At 45.0% G+C, this 26,235-nt stretch overlaps 1 protein-coding gene across 3 annotated transcripts in view; it reads left to right on the top strand.

Annotated features, from left to right (window-relative positions):
* LOC139263028 (protein WWC2-like) overlaps positions 1–26,235 on the top strand; it is a 296,134-nt gene that overhangs the window by 154,601 nt on the left and 115,298 nt on the right. For all 3 annotated transcript variants that reach the window (XM_070878495.1, XM_070878504.1, XM_070878514.1), the window contains exons 3-5: positions 8,573–8,776; positions 22,435–22,511; positions 23,571–23,650. In XM_070878495.1, the coding sequence (XP_070734596.1) occupies positions 8,573–8,776; positions 22,435–22,511; positions 23,571–23,650 (361 nt within the window). The remainder of the gene's footprint in view (positions 1–8,572; positions 8,777–22,434; positions 22,512–23,570; positions 23,651–26,235) is intronic.

The raw sequence follows: 26,235 nt of genomic DNA on the forward strand, positions 1-26,235 counted from the left end.
CGAGGGGCCAAATGGCCTACTCCTGCTCTTATTTCTTATCTTACTTATTAAAGTTAGGGTTTGTCCATTCAAGTGCAAGTATCCTTTTAATGGCATGATAAGTCTTAATTACTGTCAAACAACCTCTCTGGCACTGAAACTTAACTTTTATAAGTGTGGAGTCTCATTCCTTCAGCTTCTAATTATTGTGGGAAATTTAAAAAAACATTTCATTACATTTTTTTAAAACTTTTTTTCTGTCTATTTTATCTCTCTCGCTTAATCCAATCTTTCTTTCCCCCTCTTTATTTCACTTTCTGTACCTGAATTGACATTGAATTCATTCCTAACTTACACTTCCTGGTTCAGACTCTGCGCTGTTCATTAACGATTCTTCAATCTGATTGGTTAAGGAGATGCACGGTTGCTTTCCCTGTTTACACAGATCCAAGATGTCCAGTAGAAGGCGCTGCACTTTTTGGATGATTGGCTGACAGCAACTTGCCGTGCAAAAGCCTGTAGAAAGTCTATGGGCAAGTGCAAGTTTAACGAAGGGCTTGCTGCTCAGAGCAAAATCAGGACAGAGACAATTGGCCAATCAGTCAGTGACAGTGTCTGTGTTTGGTGGCTGGTGTGCAACGGCCACCACACATTAAAAAAATCCACGCACAGGCATCTTCCACCCTTGATAGATGAGGTTCGGGACCTGGAATTTTAGGCCCTTCATTGAAACACCTATGGACTTTTTGACGTGGAAGAAGTCATCCTTGATTCGAGGGACTGCCTATGATGATGATGTAGGCCAAACTTTCCTACTCTACTGAAGAGGACACATAAAAGTATAAAAACCTGCCTAATGTGAACTAGTGATATAAAAAGGGTAGCTGGATAAGTTATGAAAAGTTAGTTAGTCAGTTACATAATTATAAAATCCCTTTTTGTATTTTGAAACCTGTATGCTTTCATGGTTAAAAAGATGGATACAAAATATTGTTTTCCTCCATCATGTTCCAGTACACCTAAAGAACAGTGTGGAAAGTAGCTGAGCTGGACAACCAGGAGACTCCCAGCTACGATCCCCAGTTGGAGCGTGACAGTTGACCACAATGCCCGAAGAATATAAGAAATAACAGCAGGAGTAGGCCCTTGGAGCCCTTCTGCTGTGGAGGTCTGCTGGTTACATATCCAGCAACCCCTGCTGAAAATGCACTTGTGTGGGCTTTGTGTGAGGACCGGATCAGGCTTGGCTATAACGCCACTTGTGGTAACAGTCACTATCAGGACTCGCACATGAAGAATTGCCACTTGGGCAAGGTACTGGTGTCTGCAGTACAGGACGACATCCGGAATCCTCGGAACCATGTCCGTTCCGGTTTTTGGCTTTTTACGGATTACAGACAAGAAAATCAATAGTCTGAAATCCGGAATCTTCGACCGAATCTGTGCCGGGTTTTGAGGGGCGAGGTCCGAAATCCGGCAAAATTCGAAATCCAGCACTGATTCGGTCGAGGATTCTGGATTTCAGACTTGATTGTCTGGATTTTGAATTTTGCCTCAAAAATGTCCAGTTTTTGGACAATAATTCTGGATTCCGCACGACTCCATCAGCTATGTGCAAAATGTCTGGTTTTTGGACAATTCCGGTTTTCGAAGTTCCGGATTTGGGACGTTGCTCCTGTACCTCCGTAAGGGTACGTGCCTTTGGGAGAGAAATAGATGGCAGATTTTTTTTCTTTTTAAAAAAAAAAAACAAAAGCATAAAGCCATAGTAGATCGTGGAGCCTTTTCATTCTCGGTGCAGTTTGGACTGTGGAGGTGCTACTGCAATCCTTACATGTTTAAGTACTACAGCACATTTTACACCACTTCAAAGCTGAGTAGTAAAAGCAAAATTGCAGATAGACCATAGCAAAAGGGGTTAGGTCTCCCCAATCTCTGTCTGCCACAGACATAGGAATATAAGAAACTATGCAACATGTGTTTCCCCGCCCCCCCCCTCACTCCTCTAGTATCTGATTCCAGCACTGTATGGGCACCACATTAACTGCATCCTGTCTCTTACGTACTTTTGAAAAAAAGTCAATAAGCAGAATCATTTAATGGGCCGTTTGTTCCAGGGTGGCTCTGCAAAATTGCTTGCACATTGCTACAAATTTATTCATTCATTGTTAATTTTCAGAACAATCGCAGGAACTAGGGCATTAGCTACTCCCTATCAGATTTCATGGCAAAATGTTCTGCCTCTTCCCCTTGGCTTTGGCCGGGGCTCCGAGGCACGGAATTGGTATCAGGGGAGTATAACTAACCACTGCACAGATCTCCCATGGATTATTACTGCGTTCAAATACAGCAACAGTACTGAACAGAGGAGTTAAGAGCAGTGGGCACACTAACTGGACTGAGGCAGTGTTCACTATAAATACACCGTGACTATTAATTGCAGTCTCAAAAGGGTTGTGTTGCAGTTATGCGACCTGGACCTTCACAATTGATCGGCCCATAAGAACATAATAATTAAGAGCAATTGTAGGCCATATGGCCCCTCGAGTCTGCGCCGCCATTCAGTAAGATCATGGTTGATCTTCGACCTCAACTCCACTTTCTCAACCGATCCCCATATCCCTTGATTCCTCTAGTGTCCAAACATCTATCAATCCCAGCCTTGAATGTACTCAATGATTCAGCATGCACAGCCCTCCAAAGGTTCACAACCCTCCGAGTGAAGAAATTCCTCCTCATCTCAGTCTTAAATGGCCCACCCCACATCCTGAGACTAAGCCCCCTAGTTCTAGACTCTCCAGCCAGGGGAAACAACCTCTCCGCATCTACCCTGTCAATCCCCCTCAGAATCTTAGATCTTTCAATGAGATCACCTCTCATTCTTCTAAACTGCAGAGTACAGACTCAATCTCTCCTCATAGGACAAGCCACTCCTCCCAGGAATCAATCTAGTGAACCTTTGTTGCACCTTCCTCAGATAAGATCAAAACTGTGCACAGTACTCCAGTTGCAGTCTCACCAAAACCCTGTACAATTGTAGCAAAACTTCCTTACTCTTGTACTCCAATCCCCTTGCAATAAAGGTCAATGTGCCATTTGCCTTCCTAATTGCTTGCTGTACCTGCATGCTATAACTCTGTGTTTCCTGTACGAGGATACCTAAATCTCTGAACGCCAGAGAGATTTAGTTCAGATAAATCTCTTTCAGAAAAACATGGGAAAAATATCCCCATCTAAATACTATGAAGCTGGGAGGACAAGGGCAGCTGGTGCATGGGAACACCAACACAACAACAATAACCTGTATTTATATAGCACCTTTAACACAGTAAAATGTCCCAAGGTGCTTTACAGGAGTGTTACCAAAAATAAATTGACACCAAGCCAGAGAAAGAGATATTGGGACAGATGACTAAAAGCTTGGTCAAAGTGGCAGGTTTTGAGTGTATTAAAGGAGGAGAGTGATGTAGAGAGACAGAGACATTTAATGCAGGGATTCCAGAGCTTAGGACCTTGGCAGCTGAAAGCACGGCCATCAGTGGTGAGCGATTAAAATCGGGGATGTACAAGAGGCTAGAATTAAAGGAGCGCAGAGATCTCACAGGGTTGTAGGGCTGGAGGAGGTTACAGAGATAGGGAGAGGTGAGGCCATGGAGGGACTTGAAAACAAGGATGAGAATTTTAAAATTGAGGCGTTGCCAGACCAGGAGCCAATATAGGTCAGCAAGCACAGGGTGATCACCTTCAAGTTACCCTCCAATTCACACACTATCCTGACTTGGACATATATCACTGTTCCTTCAATGTTCCTTCGCTCGGTCAAACTCTACCTAACCGCACTGTCGGAGTACCTTCACCACACGGACTGTAGCAGTTCAAGATGGCGGCTCACCATCATCCTCTCGAGGGCAACTAGGGATGGCCAATAACTGCCACTGGCACTGGGTAACCCTCTATTACCTCACCCAACCGGTCATTCTTCATGTGCTAGTTTATGTGATCAGTGCGAAAAGAAATAGCTGAGCCCAACCCTGACCTCACTTGATGCTGACCTCCTCTGTCACCAGTGCATGCATGCAATCCGAAGCAGGAACCCTGCCTGCTTTTCTTTTCTTCTCCCTAGCCCGTGGCTGCTGAGACTGATTGTTGTCTCTCCCCTCCTCCCCCACCCACCCCCCCTCACTCAGCAAATATGATCAACCCCATCAGCACAGACCAAGAAACGTGGGCCCTTCTGACCTGTAGGGCTCAACTACAGATGGCCTTACCAAGTGAGGCACCAGGAAAGCTTGTATAGTTTAACGTTCAAGAGAGAAAAAAACAAGATGCTTCAGCAAAGTTAATGAGATTAAGCTGGGCAAATTCCAATCGTGATTATCAAAGCCGCATTAGATTGCAGTACTTATTGAATGTGTGCCATATCTGTGCAGTGATAAGTCATTTCGCAATCATTGTGAAAACTGTTAGCTTAACACTTACACTTATTTTGCATCCAGTTTGTTGATTGCTATCATTTCCTGACTATTGGTTGTCTTTAGATACTTCAGGTGGATAGAGAGCCTTACCTGACAGAGGGTTCTCCCACTGATGGCACTCAAGTGTAAAGCTGGTGACATCCAGGAACCTAATAGCATTAGTGACCCACACTTTGGTGGGCCTGCCAGGTGTTATAGGGTCTCCACTTACATTTCGATGATGAGGTTTTCTTTCAGAAGCAACGAGAGTATTAAATATTAACCGGGAGAGTGCTGCAGTAACAAATACAATCACTTGCATTTACAGCGCCTTTAATGTAGCAACACATCCCAAAGCACTTCACAGAGGCATAATTAAAAAGTGGATACTGAGCCAAAGAAGCAGGATTAGGGGGGGGGGGAAACAAAAAGCTTAGCCAAAGAGGTGGGTTTTACAGAGGATGCTAAAGGAAGAGAGAGAGATGGAAAGGTGGAGGGGTTTAGGGATGGATGCAGTTCCAGAGAGTGCGGCCTAGATGGCTGAAGGTACAGGCTGCAGTGATGGGGCAAAGGGACGGAGGGAGAGCTGCACGAGGCCAGAGTCAGAGGAACTGAATTCAGAGGTGGGGGTGGGGGGAGGGGTTGTATTTCCGGAGGTGGTTACAGAGATAAAGAGGGACAAGGCCATGAAGGGATTTAAACACGAGGATGAAAATGTTAAATTTGAGGCATTGGAGGACTGGGAGTCAGTGTAGCTCAATGGGGACAGTGTGATGTGTGAGCGGACATGGTGTAGGATAGACTATGGGCAGAGGTTGCATGTCTTTTTTTTTACAGGATCCGCATATTAAATAGAAACGTGCCTTATGTATGACCAATGTAATGCCACTTTGATTGCTGTCTCCCTTATTGTTGTACTGTCTGGGAAAATTAATGAAGAGCAGCGTTTGATTAACATGGACCTCAAACACCCTGGAGCAAGGAAAGATGAAGAAAGGTTTGATTAAACAATCAAGAGTGAGCAGTTGAATTTGCCATGAAAGCTGGCGCACAGACTCTCTTGTGCCACTTTTAATTGAAACCCATTATGTGCAGCTCTAGAGAGCCAATCGGGATTACCTCTGTGTAACTTTGTAAATAGAAACAGTTAAGTTAAATGGGGCACACTGATAGAATTTCATGACTGCGCAGAATGCAGAGAGTCACTGAACCATTGTAATCTCGGGAAGGTTTCTTTCAGTGCTATGAGTTGAATAGGGTGTCTTTTATTTTTAATTAGCAGTAATCAGTTAATCAGCACTTCACTGCAATGGAGAAATCTCAGCCGAACAGAAAGAAAACAAGTGCCCCTTCTGCTTTATACCCCTGCTGTCGATGGAAGCCCCCTCTTTCGGAAAAGGGTGGAGAATAAACAAGACGGCAATGCGAGGGACAGAGAACTGCTTCTACTCATAGTGTGCAGGGGTTTCCATTGCCTGAGGGATTTACAGCACAGACACAGGCCAGTTGGCCCAACTGGCCTGTCGGGGTTTATGCTGCACACAGGCTCCACCCACCCTCCTTCATCTAACCTTATCTCCTTATCCGATCTCCTTATTATATTCCATTCGCCCTCATGTCTAGCTTGTCTAGACTGCCCCTTAAAAGCATCTATCCTATTCGCCTCAACCACTCCATGTGGTAGCAAGTTCCACATTCTAACCACAATCTGAGTAAAGTAGTCTCTCTTGAATTCTTTATTGGATTTATACTGTCCACAAATATATCCGAAGCCAAATTTAAAACTTACAAGACTTGAGCAACTTTAGAGATGCGAAAAAAGTTGTTTAGCTCACGAGATACACAGAGTTCATCCAACGATAGCACCTTTTAAAAGGGAGCTGGGTTGATACTTGTTGAGCAGGGAGATTAAAGGCTATAGAGAAGATTAATGGCACTGTCTGTTTATTCAGGGAAGGAACCTGCTGCTCCTTAAAGCAGGGGATCTTCAGTTAGCGATGTAGGAGTTGGTAGGGTTGGTGGTGTTGTGCTGAGGAGCGGTGGATTCTGCATATTTTGTGCTCATTATCCTCCACGCAGTCTGGGTAATTTTAACTCTGGGCGATAGTGTAAAAATAGCGATATCGGATTGGCTGCCCGTTATGCCCCACAGTCTGATTTTCCTTTGCATTGGCATGAGACGGGTGTATGAAGAGTGGCTGATCCGAAAGCGCCCGTTTTACATTAACACCAAAAGTTCAAGATACCCCCAGAGAGTAACTAATCTTAGTTGTGATGTTCTGAGGAGGCAGCAGGAGAGAACTAGGGGATCACTCAGGGCTGCCCTCTGGCTCCTGCTGATGAATGGTTTCTGACTGGCACTGATGAACCTTGGGCACAGTGATGGGGGCCCACCCTGTTGGCATGGACTGAGGTCTGGATTAGAGGATCCAAAAACAGAAAGGGGCTAGAATATCTTGAAATAGGGAGTTGCCCTAAAAAGCAGTGGGATAAATACAGGACAAGTGCAATGCTGTGTTTGGTGTCCTTATCTCCCTCTTGTGAAGTGCTTGGCAATGTTTTTCTACATGACTGCTGTAATGTATGCACCTGTGGGTCTGCTCGCAGGTTTGTCGAGCTGTTGTTGCCTTTCTTCCGCGGTTACATCCGAGCCAGGGTGTCCCTGGAGATGGAGCACGCGGTGTCCACCGGTACGCTCGCGGCCGGAGGGACTGGAGTGCATCATCACCCCTGGCAACCAAATTTTAATTTGATTTTATGTTTTAAGTTTAATTTATTTTAAATGCCAGTTTTAGTGTCCCCCTCCCCTTTTATAGGGAGCACTTGAAAAAAATACGATTTTAGTGCCCCAAAAAACCCCCCCAAAAAACCCACAAAAAAGGGCCTTGAAAAATGTTTGGAGTGTCCCCCAGATCGGGGGGCACGATTTAATGTTTACTTTTTTCTCCCAAAAGAGTTGTAGAGCTGTTATTGCCTTTCTTCCACAGTTACATCCGAGCCAGGGTGTCCCTGGAGTTGGAGCACGCGGTGTCCACCGGTACGCTCGCGGCCTTCCGCGAGAGGTGGGCGCCGGAGGGACTGGAGTGCATCATTACCCCGGCAACCAAATTTTAATTAGATTTTATATGTTTTAAGTTAATTGGTTTATTGTGCTGGATTTTAATGTCCACTCTCCTCTTTTAGCCAGGGGGCACTTGTATAATTTGTGGTTTTAGTGCCCCTAAAAAACCCCACAAAAAAACACAAGAAAAACCCCCAAAAAACAAAAAAGGGCACTTGAAAACTGTTTGGAGTGTCTTCCCCCCTTTAATCGGGTGCACTTGATTTAATGTTTGTTTTGTTTGCAACAAAATAGTTGTAGAGCTTTTGTTGCCTCTCTTCCACGGTTACATCCGGTCCAGGGTATCCCTGGAGATGGAGCACGCGGTGTCCACCGGTACGCTCGAGGCCTTCCGCGAGAGGTGGGCGCCGGAGGGACTGGAGTGCATCATCACCCCCGGCAACCAAATTTTAATTTGATTACTATTGTTTAAAGTTTAATTTGTTTATTGTGCCGGTTTTAGTGCCCCCTCCCCCACTCCTTTTAGCCAGGGGGCACGTATAATTTGTGCTTTAGTGCCCTCAAACCCCCCCCCCCCCCCCAAAAAAAAACCCAAAAAACAAACGGGCACTTTTTTGGAAGTGTTTGGTGTGTCGTCCCCCTCCTCCCCCCCCCTTTTAATAAGGGAGCACTTGATTTAATTGGTGCCTAAAAAATAGTTGTAGAGCTGTTGGGGGCACTTTATTTGTTTTCTACAAAAATAGTTGGCGAGCTGTTGCATTGTGAGTGGCTTAGCCAGTCACGTGATGTTCACAAGACTTAATAAAACCCCAGTCAGTTGGGTCTAGGGATCCACGATGAGGTATGCAGTTGTGAGCCTAGTGGATGAACTGGTAATGTGTAGTGTGATTGTTAAACCTTTGTTAATAAACCAACTACTTCTTAATAGCAATGTGTTGCTATGAATTCTTAAGCAAGAACCCATGAAGCAAATATATTACAACAAAATCATAGTAAGCCATTCAGCCCCTCAAGCCTGTTCCATCTTGCCTCTCCCTTGGCCAAACTAATGAAAAATGTATCAATTTTGCCCTTTCAGAAACTACACAGTTAGAGGACCCGCGGGCGCAATGGAGGAAAGAGCAGGAGCGCATGCTGAAGGACTATCTGATGGTGGCACAGGATGCACTCAGCACTCAGAAGGAACTCTACCAAGTTAAAGAGCAAAGACTAGCACTCGCTATCGACGAGTACATGCGACTCAATGACGTCTGGAAGGACAAGTCCAGTTCCCGGACCAGTTGTAAGTACTGAGCGAAAAGCACTGGATAGTCAAACCCAGCTAAAAGCACGTTCCTAGTGTGTCCTCCGGATGGTAAAAGACCCCTGACTCATAAGCAGCACAGCTTACAATTAGGGTTTTGTGACATGTTCTGTATAAGTGAAAGAACGCTTGGAATTATCTGTCAAGGCAAACAATCTTTCACCTAGGCTGCTGCTGGGTAGTCCTAAACAAACAGTGTGCACATCAACTCAATGTAGTTTAACGGAACATTACCAGTGATATTACCTCAATAAACCCTCTGCTCTTTAGTCGATCTGCACACGTTGACACTGAAATATAGCTTATTGCATGGCAGCAGGCATTTAGAACATTTACTGGATGCTTACAACTGAATTTTTTATAGTGTCTATGGAATTGTGGCCTTAAGAACCTCGATCACCTTCTATATTGGAGTGGGTCCCCTCAGTGGATAATGGAAATTGATGGATAATTGAAAATCCATATACTTAGCCGTACACAGTGAATTTTTAGCTTAATGTGGGGCTGTCGGTACTTGTCCGGAATTACAGGACTGAGGGGTTCTAGATAATTGTTCAATATTACAGGACTATGTGGGTCTGCAAGAATGTATCCAATATTACAGGGCAGTGTGGGGCTCGGGTACTGGTCCTATATTACAGGGCAGTGTGGGGCTCGGGTACTGGTCCTATATTACAGGGCAGTGTGGGGCTCGGGTACTGGTCCTATGTTACAGGGCAGTGTGGGGTTCAGGTCCTGGTCCTATATTACAGGGCAGTGTGGGGCTCAGGTACTTGTACTATGTTACAGGGCAGTGTGGGGCTCGGGTACTGGTCCTATATTACAGGGCAGTGTGGGGCTCAGGTACTTGTACAATGTTACAGGACAGTGTGGGGCTCAGGTACTTGTACTATGTTACAGGGCAGTGTATGGTTCAGGTACTGTTTCTAGTTCAGAGGACTTTCCTAGCTGGAATTGGCAGGAGGCTTTAACTTAAGATTGCCGAGGCTTTCCTGCATACTTTCCTAAAACTTCTGAGAGATTGAAAGTTACACAGAACATAAAATTAACTGATCCCGAAATGTGAGTTGGAAACCAAAGCAAGTGGAGATAAGGGATAGAACAGCTGATTGTCCAACGAACTGTAGCTTCGAGCACACCCCTTCACTGGGAGTACAAGAGTGAGGCCGTCACCCTGCCATATACAAGTAGAGCTGGGGAAATGCCACTGTGTATCCAGCTGTGAAGATCGGTTCAGGCTGACATTCATTTCCCCTCAGCCTTGTGTTCAAATTCCTTCATTGCCTCGCCCCTTCCCATCTCTGTAAGCTCCTCCAGCCCTACGATCCTCCTAGAAGTTTGCATTCAAGGCAATGCAAGCTAGAAGTGTCAGCTGTGGCTCAGTGTGTAGCACACCCGCCTCTGAGTCAGAAGGTTGTGGGTTCAAATCCCATCCCAGGGACTCGAGCACATAAATCTAGGCTGACACTCCAGTGCAGTGCTGAGGGAGTGCCTGCGCTGTCGGAGGTGCCGTCTTTCGGATGAGACGTTAAACCGAGGCCCCGTCTGCTCTCGTGGATGTAAAAGATCCCATGGCACTATTTTGAAGAAGAGCAGGAAGGTTATCCCTTGTGTCCTGACCAATATTTATTCCTCAATCAACATAACAAAAACAGTTTATTATCATATTGCTGTTTGTGGGAGCTTGCTTGTGCGCACATTGGCTGCCGCGTTTCCCACATTACAACAATGACTACATTGTACGTTAATTGACTGTAAAGTGCTTTGAGATAGCTGGTGGTTGTGAAAGGCACTATATAAATGCAAGTCTGTTTTTCCCCTCCAACTCCTGTCTCTTATGCATCCCTCTCTCATTCCCCCACCGTTGGCGGCTGTGCCTTCAGCTGTTTAGGCCCGAAGCTCTGGAATTCCCTCCCTAACCCTTTCCGCGCCTCTGCCTTTCTCACCTCCATTAAGATCCTCCTTAAAACCCACCTCTTTGACCAAACTTGTAGTCACCCCATATAATATCTCCTTCTTTGGCTCGGTGTCACTTTTGTCTGATTGCAGGGCCTTGGGACATGTCCCTATGTTAAAGACGTTATACAAATGTACAGAAATGGTGCAATTAAGGAAAAGAAGTTGCACGAAAGGCAAAAAAAAAGTACAGTCTTTGTGGGAGGAAAAGATGAAGGAAAGAGAAAGGAATATTGACATTGAAGTCTATAAATGGTTGTTTTTAACAAGCTACATCATAAAAAGATAGGAACATAGCACTGGGCTAAATCAGGGATTCAGACCCCACTATTACTTAACAGTTTTGTATCTGGGGCAGGGGGGTGATGCGACACATTGGAGTACTGTGTGTGGTGCATAGAAACATAGAAAATAGGTGCAGGAGTAGGCCATTCGGCCCTTCGAGCCTGCACCACCATTCGATAAGATCATGGCTGATCATTCACCTCAGTACCCCTTTCCTGCTTTCTCTCCGTACCCCTTGATCCCTTTAGCCATCAGGACCATATCTAACTCCCTCTTGAATATATCTAACGAACTGGCATCAACAACTCTCTGCGGTCGGGAATTCCAGAGGTTCACAACTCTGAGTGAAGAAGTTTCTCCTCATCTCGGTCCTAAATGGCCTACCCCTTACCCTGAGATAGTCAGATATGATTCGCTTCCTCATCCAGTCTCATCTGTACAGTTGTGGAGACACTTGGCATGGAGGACTGCTGCTTCACCACATTGGAAGGTGAGACAGTCAAACGCAACAACTTACATTTGTTTAACGTCTTTACCATAGGAAAATGTCCCAAGGCACTTCACAGAAGTGCAATCAGACAAGAAGTGACAGCAAGCCAAAAAGGCAGACATTAGGAGAGGTGACTGACTACAAGCTTGGTCAAAGAAGTGGGTTTTAAGGAGCGTCTTAAAGGAGGAGAGAGATGTAGAGAGTCGGCTAGGTTTAGGGAGGGAATTCCAGAGCTTGGGGCCTCGACGGCTCAAGGCATGGTCGCCAATGGTGGGGGATGAGAGTGAGAGATGTGTAAGAGACAGGAGTTGGATGCACGCAAACTTCTCAGAGGATTGTAGGGAGTGAACCTGTGGAATTCTCTACCACAGGAAGTTGTTGAGGCCAATTCACTAAATATATTCAAAAAGGAGTTGGCTGTAGTCCTTACGACTAGGGGGATCAAGGAGTATGGCGAGAAAGCAGAAATGGGGTACTGAAGTTGCATGTTCAGCCATGAACTCATTGAATGGCTTGAAGGGCCGAATGGTCTACTCCTGCACCTATTTTCTATGTTTCTATAGAGGAGGTTACAGAGACTGGGAGGGGGTGAGGTAATGAAGGAATTTGAACACAAGTCTGAGAGAAAGAGAATGTCATCTTGAACTGGTCACAGCTGGATACACAGCAGCATTGGCAATGATCTGTGAGCGATTCACCTGTGTTCACTCTCAATCTGGAAGATATGTGCAGCAGTTAGCCCTGTGGAAAGTAAGGAAAGAAAATGCCTCGAAAAGGAGTGCTCCATTTTCAGGAGAAGTAAGGCAACCAGCTAAACGTCAAGGGAAAGTAGGATTGGCCCATTGCAATCATGTCCAACTATCTTCCCTGCCCTGCCACTTGGTGTCCCTAATCTGGAAGCATGCATAACCACTGTACAAATATGCCCACAATCATGGTGCCAATGTATAAGAGCTGTGTGAAGAGGGTGCACGATAACTACACCAATATATAAACCAGTCTACCATCTTCCAAAATAATTGTTTAGTCCATAAAATAAAATGCTTCTGATAAATACCAAAATGTGACTTTTGAAATATTCCAAACAACTGTTGTGAAACTTTTGAGTGAATTAGATTGATTGCTGCCCATTTTGGATACTCCTGATTATGTCCCATGGGGTTTGCAGCAAACAGATTTCATTTTAAAATGGCTGAACCGCGGATTCAGATTCTTAAACTGCGGTGAGCACCCAACATTCTGTGGCTAGAGGCCACTAGTGTGCTGCACAGAAATTCTGGCTGTATTGAAACAAGACTGATTTGTGGACTTCATATATTTTGTATTGAATCCTCCCAAAGCATGCCCATTTCTCAGATTTATGTATTTTATTTACACTGTTAAATACATGTGTAAGCTATCCAGATTGATTCATCCTGGCAAGTGTTTACCACACCTGACTGGCTTGAAGTGACTGTTTTCCGTCAATTATTGTCATTTTGTGTATTCACTTATCAGTATCTTCCATAAGTACAGGTGGGTCTACCTTAGGATTTTGCTGGCCCATTTTTGTCATGTGACTTTATGAAAGATTTCATTTATTGTTGTGTGCTAAAGTGAAGACGATGTATGTTGAGTGAGTCAATGCCGTGATAACAGAGTGTAGAATAAAGTATTGAGTGACTGAATGACCCTGCGTGGGGACGGCTAAAACTGCAAACATTCCTTTCATTTTGTAGAGTAAACATTTACGTATATTTTTTCAAAAGACTTCACAACTCATGCTTGCCGTCTTTTCTCAGTTCACTGCAGAACGCGAGAGTTAAACTAATCGAGTAAGGTAAGGCAGAGAGAGAGCTGTTGTGAAGTTATCTACGAACACATATCGAGGTCCTCTGATAATTCAGTGAGCTTTATCCAGTGGGAGGCAGTGAGTAGCACGGAGCAGAAGGCCCCAGATTGGATCCCTGGTCTGTGTTGAGTTAGCTGCTTTCAGCCAGGGCAGCCTTAGCTCCCTTGCATTCAGGAGAGGGGACATGGCCAGGGATCCTAGTCCACCTGTGCAGCAAACCCTGCTGAAAGTGAGCGTGTGTGTATGTCAGTGAGGACAGGATTGGGCTCAGCTGCAAAGTCCGCTATGATGGAATTGCCTCCTGGTTCTCACGCAGAGATAAATTATAGTTCTGAAGGTGAAGTACCAGAGGGTGACTGAAGCTCATGGAACTGTATCACAGCATGGAATAAAACCACTTTTTTAGGAGAGAAGGGAACATAAGAAATAGGAGCAAGAGTAGGCGATTCGGCCCTTTGAGTCTGCTTCGCCATTCAATAAGATCATGGTTGATCTTGTACCTCAACGCCGCCATCCCGCACTATCCCCATATCCCTTGGTTCCCTTCGTATTCAAAAATCTGTTGATCTCAGCCTTGAACATACTCAATGACTGAGCTTCCACAGCCCTCTGGGGTAGAGAATTTCAAAGATTCAAAATCCTTTGACCTCCAGGTTTCCCCTGAAGTTGAGATGAACTTTGCAGAACACCTCATTAACAAGCATTAATTGGGGAGGGGGGGGGGGGCACAATTTAACCTTGCCAAACTCTCCCTATTGCACTGAAATATTTCACTTATTTCATTTGGTGGAGGAAAAGTAGTTTCTTGCACTGTCCAAAAGGGATATTCTGTATTTGCACTGAATCAACAACTACTGAAGGTGAAGTATAAAGATAACCAAGAGTGTGTTGTAATCCATTGTTTGCAGAAAACTACTGAGGAAAATTAGGGAAGCGGCTTAGTTAATTCAAATCCCATCAGTTTCTAGTTTCTCAGATGGTCTGTGTAAATATGCTTTAAGAGTCTCGAGTTAATAATAAAATTCCTGAGTTACATTCCTTAAAGTGATCCATTATTCACAGAGGGGAAAAAGGCACATTAGTTTTCTGGTAATAGAAGCGTTCACTGCCTGGTGATTGATTACCCTGCTCCCACTGCACTGGTGGTAGACATACAATGTCTTTCTTCCTTGAAGTAAGAATACATCACTTACAATGCTTCAGGATCAAAAATGGGAATCCATTTTTAAAGTTTGCATTGAGAGCTGGGTTCTGATGAAAGATCGTGTTCTATTGGTTTTAAGCTCTGTCCCAATTCAATAGGGAATGCCATTGCATTGTCAGGAGGAGTGGTTAGGCTCTCTCATGTTGGAGATGGTCACTTGTATAGCCCGAGTATTACTTGCCACTTATCAGCCCAAGCCAGGATGTTTTCCGTGTCCTGATGCATGCAAGCATGGACTGCTTCATTATCTGAGGAATTGCGAATGGAGCTGAACACTGTCATTATCAACAAACTGCTCCACTTCTGATCTTATGATGAAGGGAAGGTCACTGATGGAGCAGCTGAAGATAGTTAGGACGAGGACGCTGCCTTGAGGAAGTCCTGTAGAGATGTTCTGCGATGTTCTAAGATGATTGATCTCCAGCAACCACAGCTACCTTTCTTTATGCCATGTCTTACTCCAGCCACTGAAGAGTTTTCCCCCTGATCCTCACTGACTTCAGTTTTACTAGTGGGGATCGGGGTCGCATGCTGTTTTGATGTCAAGGGCATTCAATCTCACCTCGCCTCTAGAAGTCAACTCTTCTGTCCCTGTTTGAACTATATTTCTGGCAGCCTCTTTCAGTGACCACATTAAAGTAGGAAAGCGAGACATTGTCACTGTTACGTTCAGAATAACTCTACAAGACTGTATTGTAAGCTCAAACTGTTGTGACCTTGGTCTCTTTATTCAGACTCCAGAGTGAGGAAGCAGCATAGTGGATCACCATTTATACCTGCTTGCCCCAGGGTGACCCTTAGGTCTCCCACAGGTATGCCCCCTGGTGGCAAGTCTTACATATTGGTGAGGTTTACATACATACATAACATCACTGCCCCTCCCCCCAGCCCCAAAAGTCTTATGTACAAGTTATTTACACGTTGGGGCGATCTGGCGCTGTGTTCCCGGGTCGATCGCCTGAGTTGAAGTCCTGTCATGGGTGAGTTGGTCGGATTATTGCTGCACGATCGCGCGGCTGGTCTGATCGGACTGACGGGCATGGTGGGTTCATCCTCGTGGTTGACAGCGAGGTCAAGTGTGTTAGTGGGTCGCTGGGGGCCATGTGCTTTCACAGTGGTTCCTGGTTATCTGTAGTTCGCAGTTTGGTCTGGTCCAAATGCTTTCTGCGTTTGCCCATTACATGGTTTCACAACAAACACTCCATTTTCATCACAAACACTCCATTCCCCTCTTTGGCTAATAGTGTTAGCAGCCCATCTGGGGCCCTGAACATGGTCGACATCATTTATTCTGATGTCGCATGGAGGAGCCATGCGATCATGGTACATTCTCTGCTGATAGCATACGGAAGGCCTCGTTCTGAGTGATTCTTTTCGGTGACTGCGTAGCACCCGGGGTAGCCGGATCTGTAGGGGGTCTACCGTGACACGTGTGGTGCTTGGCTTTATGATTTGGGCTACCCACTCCGGACTATTGTCGTTGACCCCCAGGTCTGGCAAGCCAAGGATGGCCAATATGGCCTTGAGACTTTCAGTAGTGGCGGGAGGCCGCGTGGATCCTGGGCCATGGTATGGAGGCCCCGGACCACCGATTGTGTGTAGCCTCTCTGCCTTTCTTTGCAACGTTGTAGGGTTGCCCCATAGGGGGAAATCTGATGGGATGAGCATTTCGTCTTTGCGACAGATAAGCTGCAACATCCCGTCTAGTGGTTCGCCGTTAGCAGGTGGTAACGTGGGATCTTGTCTGGTCCAGATTGTAAACTGGGGAACCGTTACGGTTGACCCCTCGCTTTTTAGCACTTCCATAACAACGAATGGGTCTGCGGGCTGCGCCGTTTCCACCCCGATGGTGGGCAACGGTAACCAACTGAGGGCATCAGCGCCGTTCTCAGTGCCTGGCCTGTGGCTGATCATGTTACAGTGTTAGACATATTCGAAACAAAGCATTGATAATTAGTGCCTCTGCTCTCCAAAAACTGAGAGATTGGCAGCTTGTCTGACTCGAGCAAATATTGGGACATTCTTTGATACGTCTCTTTTGTCCCGTGAACACAGGTTACTGCCTTGGTTAACTTATTGGATACATGTACAACCAATTGGTGTTCACCCGCTACTTTGGCTTGTTGTAAGGTACCCCCGATCCCATATGATAATACATCATTGGCCACGAAAGAGCGTTCACATGGGTTACACAGTGCAAACAACTTATTGGAACATAGTGGGTTCCTGGCCTTCTCAGCAGCTGCCCCAAGCCCAGTCGTCTTCCATGCTGGGCAACACATGCCTCTGTTTTGTTGCGGCGATATCCCGTGGTCTAGATGCTCTCTCGTCCCGTGGTCTAGATGCTCTCTCGTCCCGTGGTCTAGATGCTCTCTCGTCCCGTGGTCTGGATGCTCTCTCGTCCCGTGGTCTGGACACTCTTTCGTTCCATGTCCGTGATGTCGACTGTCGCGATCTTCCTCCCAAGGGATTTTGCCTCTAGCGTCGGGAAGATGCATTCAAATCGTTTCAGCCGGAGTCCCACTCTGCTTGGTCGATCTGGAGCCTCCTTCCATTGTCGCGAAGAGGTCGTCAGCTTTGGGTGGTGGGTACCGCGCCTGTGCCGCTGTTCGGTTGATCATTACCTCCTCGTGGTCGCGATGAGCGACCTGTGCCTCAGGGATCTGCAAATGGATCTACACTTTGATGCCTGGTTCAGCTGAAGGTGGGAGCTTGCTCAGCCTTTGAGCAAGGGAGACATCGTTCACCGGAGAAGGTACACAGAGGTCTTCCCAGTTCCATTGAATCTTCCCATCCCCCTTCTACCGAACAGCGTTGGCCCATCACCTGAAACAATCCACAGTGGTAAATCGTGCACTGCTCCCTCATGAGATACTCTTATGTCCGCACTACCAATAATTCAGCTTTGCCTGAATCGGGATCAGCTTGGGTTGTTGTGCTCTGTCGCCCCACAGCCTCTCGCATGCCTTCTGGCTCATATTGATTGACTCGCCCCCGTGTCAAATTCCATGGAGACTGGAGAGCTGTTGAGTTTAACTTCTAACATTATTGGAGGGCTTTTGGTGCTGAAGGTGTGTATCCCATATATTTCCTCTTCATCCTCCGGTTGAGTTGCCTCTCCTGCTTGTTCAGCGTGATCCTCGCTGGATCGGTCGTCCTCTCCTGACTCTGCCACGTGGTGAGTCACAGGTTGTTTGAACATTCGCTGGAGGTGCTCCATTGTTCTGCAGCCCTTGCACACATAGTGCTTGAAACGACATTGATGAGCTCTATGACTGCTCCCGCAGCGCCAACATGGTGTTAATGGATACGCATTCACGCTCCATGGCGGACTCTGAGTCACCCTAAGCCTAGATCTGGCCTCTGGGTCATGTAGGCCCTGCCATGTACAGTTCTGCCTGCTGAAAGCATTATTTTACGCACAGTACTTGCCGATGAGCTTCGATTCTGTGAAGATATCTGTCGCTCATGGATATGAAAGCCTGGGCTATATGATGGCCTTGCTCAGATCTAGGGACTCGGCAGACAGCATTTTGCAAAGAATGACCTCGTGACCGATTCCAAGCACGAAAAAGTCCCACATTTCCCCCAAAGCTCCTGCAAATTCGCACTGTCCCGCAAGGCGTCTTAGGTCGGCGACAAAGCTCGCCTCAGAGCGATGGTGCGTGTAAAAGCGATACCTGGCCACTAGATGCTCTCCTTCAGCTTGAGGTGTTCCTGAACCAGCGTGCACAGCTCTGTGTTAGTCTTGTCCGGTGCCAGCAGATTTTTGAGGAGGCCACATATCGAAGACCCACATACGGTGAGGAGAATCGCCCTGCGTTTGACCGCCGTCTCAGCCTTGTCCAGTTCGTTGGCCGCGAAGTACTGGTCAAGACGCTCAACGAAGGCTTCCCAATCATCACCCTCAACAAATCTCTCAAGAATACCAATGGCAGGCAGCCATTACCACGTGAAAGTTCGTGATCCGTTACTCGATGCCAATTTGTTATGTTCAGAATAACTCCACAAGACTGTATTATAAGCTCAAACTGTTGTGACCTTGGTCTCTTTATTCAGACTCCAGAGTCAGGAAGCAGCATGGTAGATTACCTTTTATATCTGCTTGCTCAGGGTGCACAGGTGACCCTTAGGTCTCCCACAGGTGTGCCCCCTGGTGGCAAGTCTTACATATTGATAAGGTTTACATACATACATAACAGTCACTATGATCTCACTGGGATTATGCCGGTGGAAAATTCTGTTCATTGAATCGAACCAACACAACTTGCTGTGTGCTAAGTAAATTCAGTGTTCCCACAATGCTCAAAAATAGCATGGGCTGGGGATAGGGCAATAACACCAATATCGATACTTTGACATGCACTCCATTTGACCATGGCTCCCCACTGGAAGCATGAGTCCATAATTTGTATTACTAGTGTGATTATTACTATGTATGCAACTCTACACACTACAGATTATGTCTTGAATTTAATGACGTGATGAAATTGATGCCACTATTGCATGCTGGTCACTAAACTCAGAAGGTGTGTTGCCACACTGGTTAGTGATGTGACACGTTGTACAAGGCATTGGTCAGTCATGCGTTCAAGCTTGCTGTTCTTCACATGATAAATTCATGGTCATGCTGAGTTGTCAGATAATTGACTGAGCAGTAGGCAAATGTCTTCCCAGTTCAATTGGCCTCAGTGCCATTAGAGTCGGAAGGTGTAAAATCAGCCAAGGTTTATGCTCCTGATTGCTATCCCAAAGTAGAACATGCACAGGTGCAAGCATTGGATGAAGACAGTATGGGATTCCACTGTTGACTAGCCCATACTTTGGGTGAGGCAGCTAGTGCCCACGCAATCGTATGTCAGTACATGTCCACATTTTCAGGATTGGAGGAACATACATTGGATAGGCAAGAAAGAAGAAAAAGGAAACAAAGTGACAGGTTACTGCTCTTCGGTAAATGCTCTTCCATAGTAAAATTCCCTTTGAGTTACAAAGAATGGGGCAAAAGAAGGGAAGAGAGGAACAATTTAGAGCAGGACACCCTTGTGTTTAGATTGCAGAGAGCAGGATGTAATGTAGGCCATTTAAATAACCAGTTCTTTTAGACGTCTGACATTCACAGCAGTACAGAATAACATGTGGATGTGCTCCTGGCATTTCCAGTCAGTCTACATTCCTCAACTTAACTGGCAAAGAAATTGATGCCTGCTTACGTGGAATTATTTACTGTGCTTTGCACGTTATCCCAGATTATTTGACAGGTTTGACTCAGAAAACTAGGGATAACAGCCAGGAAAATTCAGATGCCCCTAAATTTAAATCTTCCCGAACCAAAGTATAATTTCTATCCCCTGAGCTGGGGCTGCCCTTCCTAAGGGTATCTCTGCTTGCTCTTTTCTAAATTCTAAATTATCTAGAGATAATTCTAAATTATCTAGAGAGCTATTAGCATCTCTTGTGGAGTTACTGATGATCCTTAAAACAGCTCCCCACCCAGGTCTATGCATCCACCCATGATACATCACATCTGGGGATCTCTCCCCCCAGCCCGCTGCCTCCCCCCCCCCACCTCAAAGGCTCATTTTGAGTTTATCCAGTGAGTAGCTGAGTCCTGTGACCAAGAAGGTCCTGGATCGATTCCTGGTCTGTGCTGATCACAGATAGAGAGTAGGGGTGCTACAATTAGATGCAGCCTCCTCGGGAATAATCGAACCCTACTTCTGATCATTGTCCAGTGATGTCTGTGGAGGGGACTGGGCATCCGTGGACATTGGGTGAGGGCAGAGCCTGGCTTGGCTGTGCGTCATCTGTTTTCAAATAGCTTGCCAATAGTCACGGTCAAGGCTCATGAATAATGGCCATTTGGAAGAAATACCAAAGGGAGACCAGTACATATTGAGCCATACTTAACCAAGGAGCCCATTACTCCAGGAGAGGAGAGGAGAGGAGAGGAGAACAATTGGTGGGAAAGAAGAAAGAAAAAAGTACTCTTTTACACACATCACATCTGAAATTCCATCCACTCTGTACTTTATGACATCCCCACATAGGGTGAATATTGGAAAATGCATGAGAGGAAGGAACGAGTGAAGATTCTGATTTGGCCTATCTACATGACTTCCACAATTTGGTCCCCTTCCCTACTTTTTCTCCCACCTTCCCCAATTTTCCTTGTATTTGGAGATGGAACTATTTTTGAAAAATCTGTGACCCAGCAGCAATACATGTTATGATGAATCATCCATCAGCATTGTGTTACTGCTGTTGCCATGGTTGGATATCTGGTTAATAATAGCTCAAAGCTGCGCTGCACGCTTATATTACAATGGGGCTCGATAAACTAACAAGCCTTTTGTTGTTGTTGTGTTTAACCTGCAAGGTGACTTTAGACTCCAAGTTGATATGATTGATATACTTGCCTTGTGGGTGTGCACAAACCCCTTGCTCCCCTATGTACATGCGCACACATACACACGCAAACTATGATGCAGTACATCATCTGTGCGCATATGCATATGTATTAGTGGTAGTGGTGTGGGTACAATATTCAGGGCTTGCTTAAGCTTTCAGGGAATGCAGCTTGTATTACCACATTATCAATGGAATGAAAATCGGGCGGGTTGTGTAAAGGGTGAGTGATCCGCTCTGCCAGATTACCACCGAGGTGGTTAAGATTAACATCTATCCCAGTGTCTCTGAAATCCACAATTACTTCACGCTACATCGCATTTACAGCTACTGATCTTTAAAGTGCATCATTGGAGATTGATTTTCAGGAATAATCCTTATCATACGTAATGCTCAAGGCTATGGAATATAAACAAAAGTGTGTAAAGTAGGTGTTATGGACATTATGATTTACCTCTTTTTCTATATTACCACATGCCAGATTCTATTGAAGTGATTTGGGGGCAGAATTTCCACAGAGGTGCTCCCGATCTTCCATTGTGACTTCAGCGGAAACCTTGGATAAATAGCGGAAACAGGGTCGCCATCAAAGTTATGGCGGGAGATTGGGCGAACCCCCAGGGAAATTCTACCCCTTCATGAAAAACAAACCGGAGATGTGGGCTTAAATCCGGCTCTGCCATTTGTGCTTCCCTATCGTAGAAAGGGACTTTCCAAAAGTGTGCTCCCAGCACAGAGTCCTGCCTGTCAGGGACACAGCAGGAAATTACAGGCATGGTCCCCACGTTTTCACAGCCATATATTTAGATAGAATGAGACCCCACAACGCAAGCAGAGTTTGCTTTACCCCATTCCATGCAGGTTAGGGAAAGGGGGAGAGGAAATGTCAGCAGCATCCTGAAATGTGCAGTTTTCCCTGGAATGAAGCAAGTTTCTGGTAGTTTTTTTATTAAGCTTGGTTGCCAGTCATTTGAGGTTGTGATCACCCAGGAAAACTTTATTCGTCTTCTCGATTTTCTTCGTTTACTTCCCTACAACAGCAACTCGTGTGAGGTAGCTTCCTCCAGCCAGCAAGCCGAAGCAGCCCATGTACCACCAGTGGTGGTGATGCTCTGTTTGCAGTAATAGAAGCTTTCAGAATCAAAATGGAGCATTCTGCTGCCCGGTAGGTCTTCCTCATGACGTGGTTAAAGGCTGCCACACAGTTAACCAACAGCAGTGGTAGCTGGTCTTGTGCATCAACTACTCAAGCCTTTAATCATCTGGTTGGCAGGTAGTCATTCCACCGACTATGGACTACCACTTAGTGGCATTTACCGCCCATTTTCTATGTAACTATTCTCTTACTAATTTTAACAGTGACGATTACAGTTTGTAACATCTAGTGGGCTGCTGCTTGGTAGAACTTATGAGTAATGTTACGAATTCCAGTAACAAGTTTATTTTCATTGTTTATTTTGCAGTGTTCTCAGGATCTTCGTCGAGCACCAAGTATGACCCTGATATCCTTAAGGCAGAAATATCAACCACAAAAGTCCGGGTAAGAATAGCAGATGCTGAAGGAATTTGATTCGAACTGAGGTTTCACTGAGAAGTTGTAAGGCGGCCATTTCAAACATTGTTAAAAATTATTTTGGTTGACAGTTAATAGGCTAGGGTCCAAAAAGATTTAAGCATCCAGCTTTGGGTTCTTGACTTTCAGTAATCTAGGATATTCCATAGAATTTCCAAACATGTTTTACTTTTTCCCCAAAAGGTATAAATTCTCCCAGGAGAAAAATTTATGGTGAGTTCCGCATGTGACATTTACCTGGCAGGGGCTTTGTACTGTTTTGAGTAGATTCGCATTAACATGGGCAGAGATGTGATTAAAGCAAGGGTATGAGTCAGCTGCTTCAATCACCCAGAGTGAGACATGCGCATTTGTACAATATAGTCATGCTATAATTGGAGTTGAACCATCTATACAGACTGGGGATCATTGGGCATGATGTTATCATACAAACATTTAACATGCTTGACTTCAGATTCCTCTCTCCTAATTAGTGGCGGCGTCAACCCATTTAAAACAAATAGGCTAACATCTTCTTTAAAAGAAAAAATTAACTGACATATGGGATTGAGTTATAAGGGCGAGTTCAACAATCCAGCACTCCCAACAGGTCGCTATGATCGAAGGGGACACAGATCAGAAATAGAGCTACAACACTTTAGCCCCAAATTTCCAACCCTCGCTCCCTTCAAGCGCAGCTTCCTGCTCGGGATCAATGAATTTACCCGGAGTATATTTTGTTCACATGTATGCGTATATGATACATTGGTGCACAGAGTTTGTTGGTAGAATTGTGCATGCCGGTGGGGAGAAAGTATTTTGTTAGTTGCAATCTACAGGACATTTAGGAGCAGGGATATCTTGAGTTGGGGCATTGCCTCTTTCAGTGCCTATGAAGGAATGCTGCTCTGGTTCATAGCAGTGTCGGAGTAGTCATGAAATGGGGGTCATCCCATGATGGACCTCCAGGAAGGGTGCCCAGATTGTCTGGTACACCCTGTATTTTTTCTAACTAAAAGATTTTTTTTTTTATCCGTTCCTCCACAGGTAAACAAGCTGAAGAGAGAACTTTCCCAGATGAAACAAGAACTGTTGTACAAAGAGCAAGGGTTTGAAACCCTACAGGAGTAAGTTTCTCAACAACAACATGTATTTATATAGCGCCTTTAATGTAGTGAAACTCCCCAAGGTGCTTTACAGTATTATGAGATAAAATCATTTGAAACCAAGCAGCATAAGTAGAAATTAGCGCAGGTGACCAAAAGCTTGGTCAAAGAGGTATATTTTACGGAGCATCTTGAAGGAGGAAAGAGAGGTTTAGGCAGGGCAGGGAATTCTAGAGCTTGGGGCCGAGGCAACCGAAGGCACGGCCACCAATGGTTGAGTGATTATAACCAGGGATGATCAAGAGGGTAGAATTAGAGGCAGACATCTTGTGGGGGGGTGGGGGGATGTTTGTGGGACTGGAGGAGATTACTGAGATAGGGAGGGGTGAGGCCATGGAGGGATTTAAAAACAAGGATGAGAATTTTGAAATTGAGGCGTTGCTTAACCGGAAGACAGTGTAGGTCAGCGAGCACAGGGATTATGGGTGAGCGGGACTTGGTGTGAGTTAGGACACGGGCAGCCAAGTTTTGGATCAGCTCTCCTTTACGTCAGGTAGAATGTGGGAGGCCAGCCAGGAGTGCATTAGAATAGTCAAGACTAGAGGTAACAAAGGCATGGATGAGGGCTTCATGTCAAGATTAATGCAATTTATAAATATCTTAAAACTAGGCCTCAATTTAGGTAAATATAAATTCAACAAAACTTGAGGCTGTACAATTTAGTTCGCATCCAGAATTCCGCACATGACGGGGAGGCTAAGTCCTTTCCACAGGCAGTCACTAATAGAGAAGTAGCATTTGAGGCACAGGTTGCTTGCCCCACTCTCATCTAAAGAATAGAGGAATCTAAAAATGGAATAACCTAAAAAGTAGGAAATGTTACTTTAAAATGGGGTACTAAAAAATAAAAAAAACTTCTTGCATTCTTGAATACCAAAACGTAATTTTAAATTTTTTTTGTTTGTTTTAGATTTTTTTCTATTTAAAAGAAAGAATTCTGGTCTTTTCTAGACCATTGTGAAATTAGATTCTCCATCCCATTCTGGGTCACGTTACTGGACTATTAATCCAGAGGCATGAGTTCAAATCCCACCACAGCAGCTGGAGAATTTAAATTCAGTTAATTTAATAAATCTGGAATTTAAAAAAAAAGCTAGTTTCAGTAATGGTGACCATGAAATTATCGGATTATCATAAAAACTTATTTGGTTCACTGATGTCCTTTAGGGAAGGAAGTCTGCCATCCTTACCCGCTCTGGCCTTTGTGAATCCAGACTCATAGCAATGTAGTTGACTCTTAACTGCCATCTGAAATGACAACTCCACGAAAGCAATTAGGGATGGGCAATAAATGCTGGCCTTGCCAGTGATGCCCACATCCTGTAAATGAATAAAAAAAAACATTTCATGGTAAACAGGCATCACATTCGACCCCCCACCCCCTAGAGCGCCCGTTGTCTAAATCATAGAATCATAGAAATTTACAGCACGGAAGGAGACCATTTCGGCCCATCGTGTCTGTGCCGGCCGACCAAGAGCTACCCAGCCTAATCCCACTTTCCAAATCTAGGTCTGTAGCCCTGCAGGTTACAGCATTTCAAGTGCACATCCAAGTACTTTTTAAATGTGGTGAGTGTAAATGATGATTAAAAAAGACTAGCATTTATACAGCAACTTGCAGCAGCTCAAAGCACTTCATATACTTCAGATTTGTACTTGAATTAGGATGCAGTGAATGTCATTACCCAGATCAGCCTCCTGGAGTCAGCTATGAGATTATTTTGCTACTTTTTCTTTAAAGATGTAAAATGTTGAGCTTTGTTCATTGAAACAAACACAAGAATTAAGGTGTGCTCAACGTATCGTCTGACAGCGAAGTTCCTATTGAAAATGCATCCCTCGAGCATACATCCCATGGGAGCAACAAGTGCATCTTTGCATCGTCTGTACATCATTGTTTAATTGGAGAGGAAGTGCCTTAACCCAGCTTAGTTAAAATAACTAATTGCTGCCTTTGATATTATAACCTTTTTAAAAAAAAAGTGCACTTAGGATCGGGTGGGGCGGGGGGGGGGGGGGGGGGTGTGAGTGGTGAGGTCAGGACAATTTCAAAAACATTAAATTGTGTTGTTGGGCGTTTATTGAGCACCTTATTACATCTCCCCGAAACATCCCAAACCACTTCACGTACAACAAATTACTTTGTAGAGCAGTCACTGTTGTTATGAAGGTGAATATGATAGCCATTTTGTGTATAGCAAGATCCCACTAGCAGCAATGAGATGAATGACCAGGTCATTTCTTTTTGGGGGTGCTGGTTGAGGGGGAAATGTTGGCTACACCACCAGGAATATTCCCCTCTCTTCTTCAAGTATTGCTGTGTGACCTTTAACTCCCATCTGAACCACCAGAACAGGCAGATAGGTCCTTGGTTGACCCACTGCACAAGTTCTTAAAGTCAGCTGGCGTTTGATTTTACCCTTTGAACATGTTTTAAAAATTCTTCCTTTGCCCTGCGTCCTTTTTTTTTGGTTACACCTCTTGATCTCCATACTTCCTTCTAAAACTGTTATTGTCAATGTGTGCTTAACTAACGTGAAGTGCAC

This window comes from Pristiophorus japonicus, chromosome 1 (assembly GCF_044704955.1).
Source record: "Pristiophorus japonicus isolate sPriJap1 chromosome 1, sPriJap1.hap1, whole genome shotgun sequence".
Classification (NCBI taxonomy): Eukaryota; Metazoa; Chordata; class Chondrichthyes; family Pristiophoridae; genus Pristiophorus; species Pristiophorus japonicus.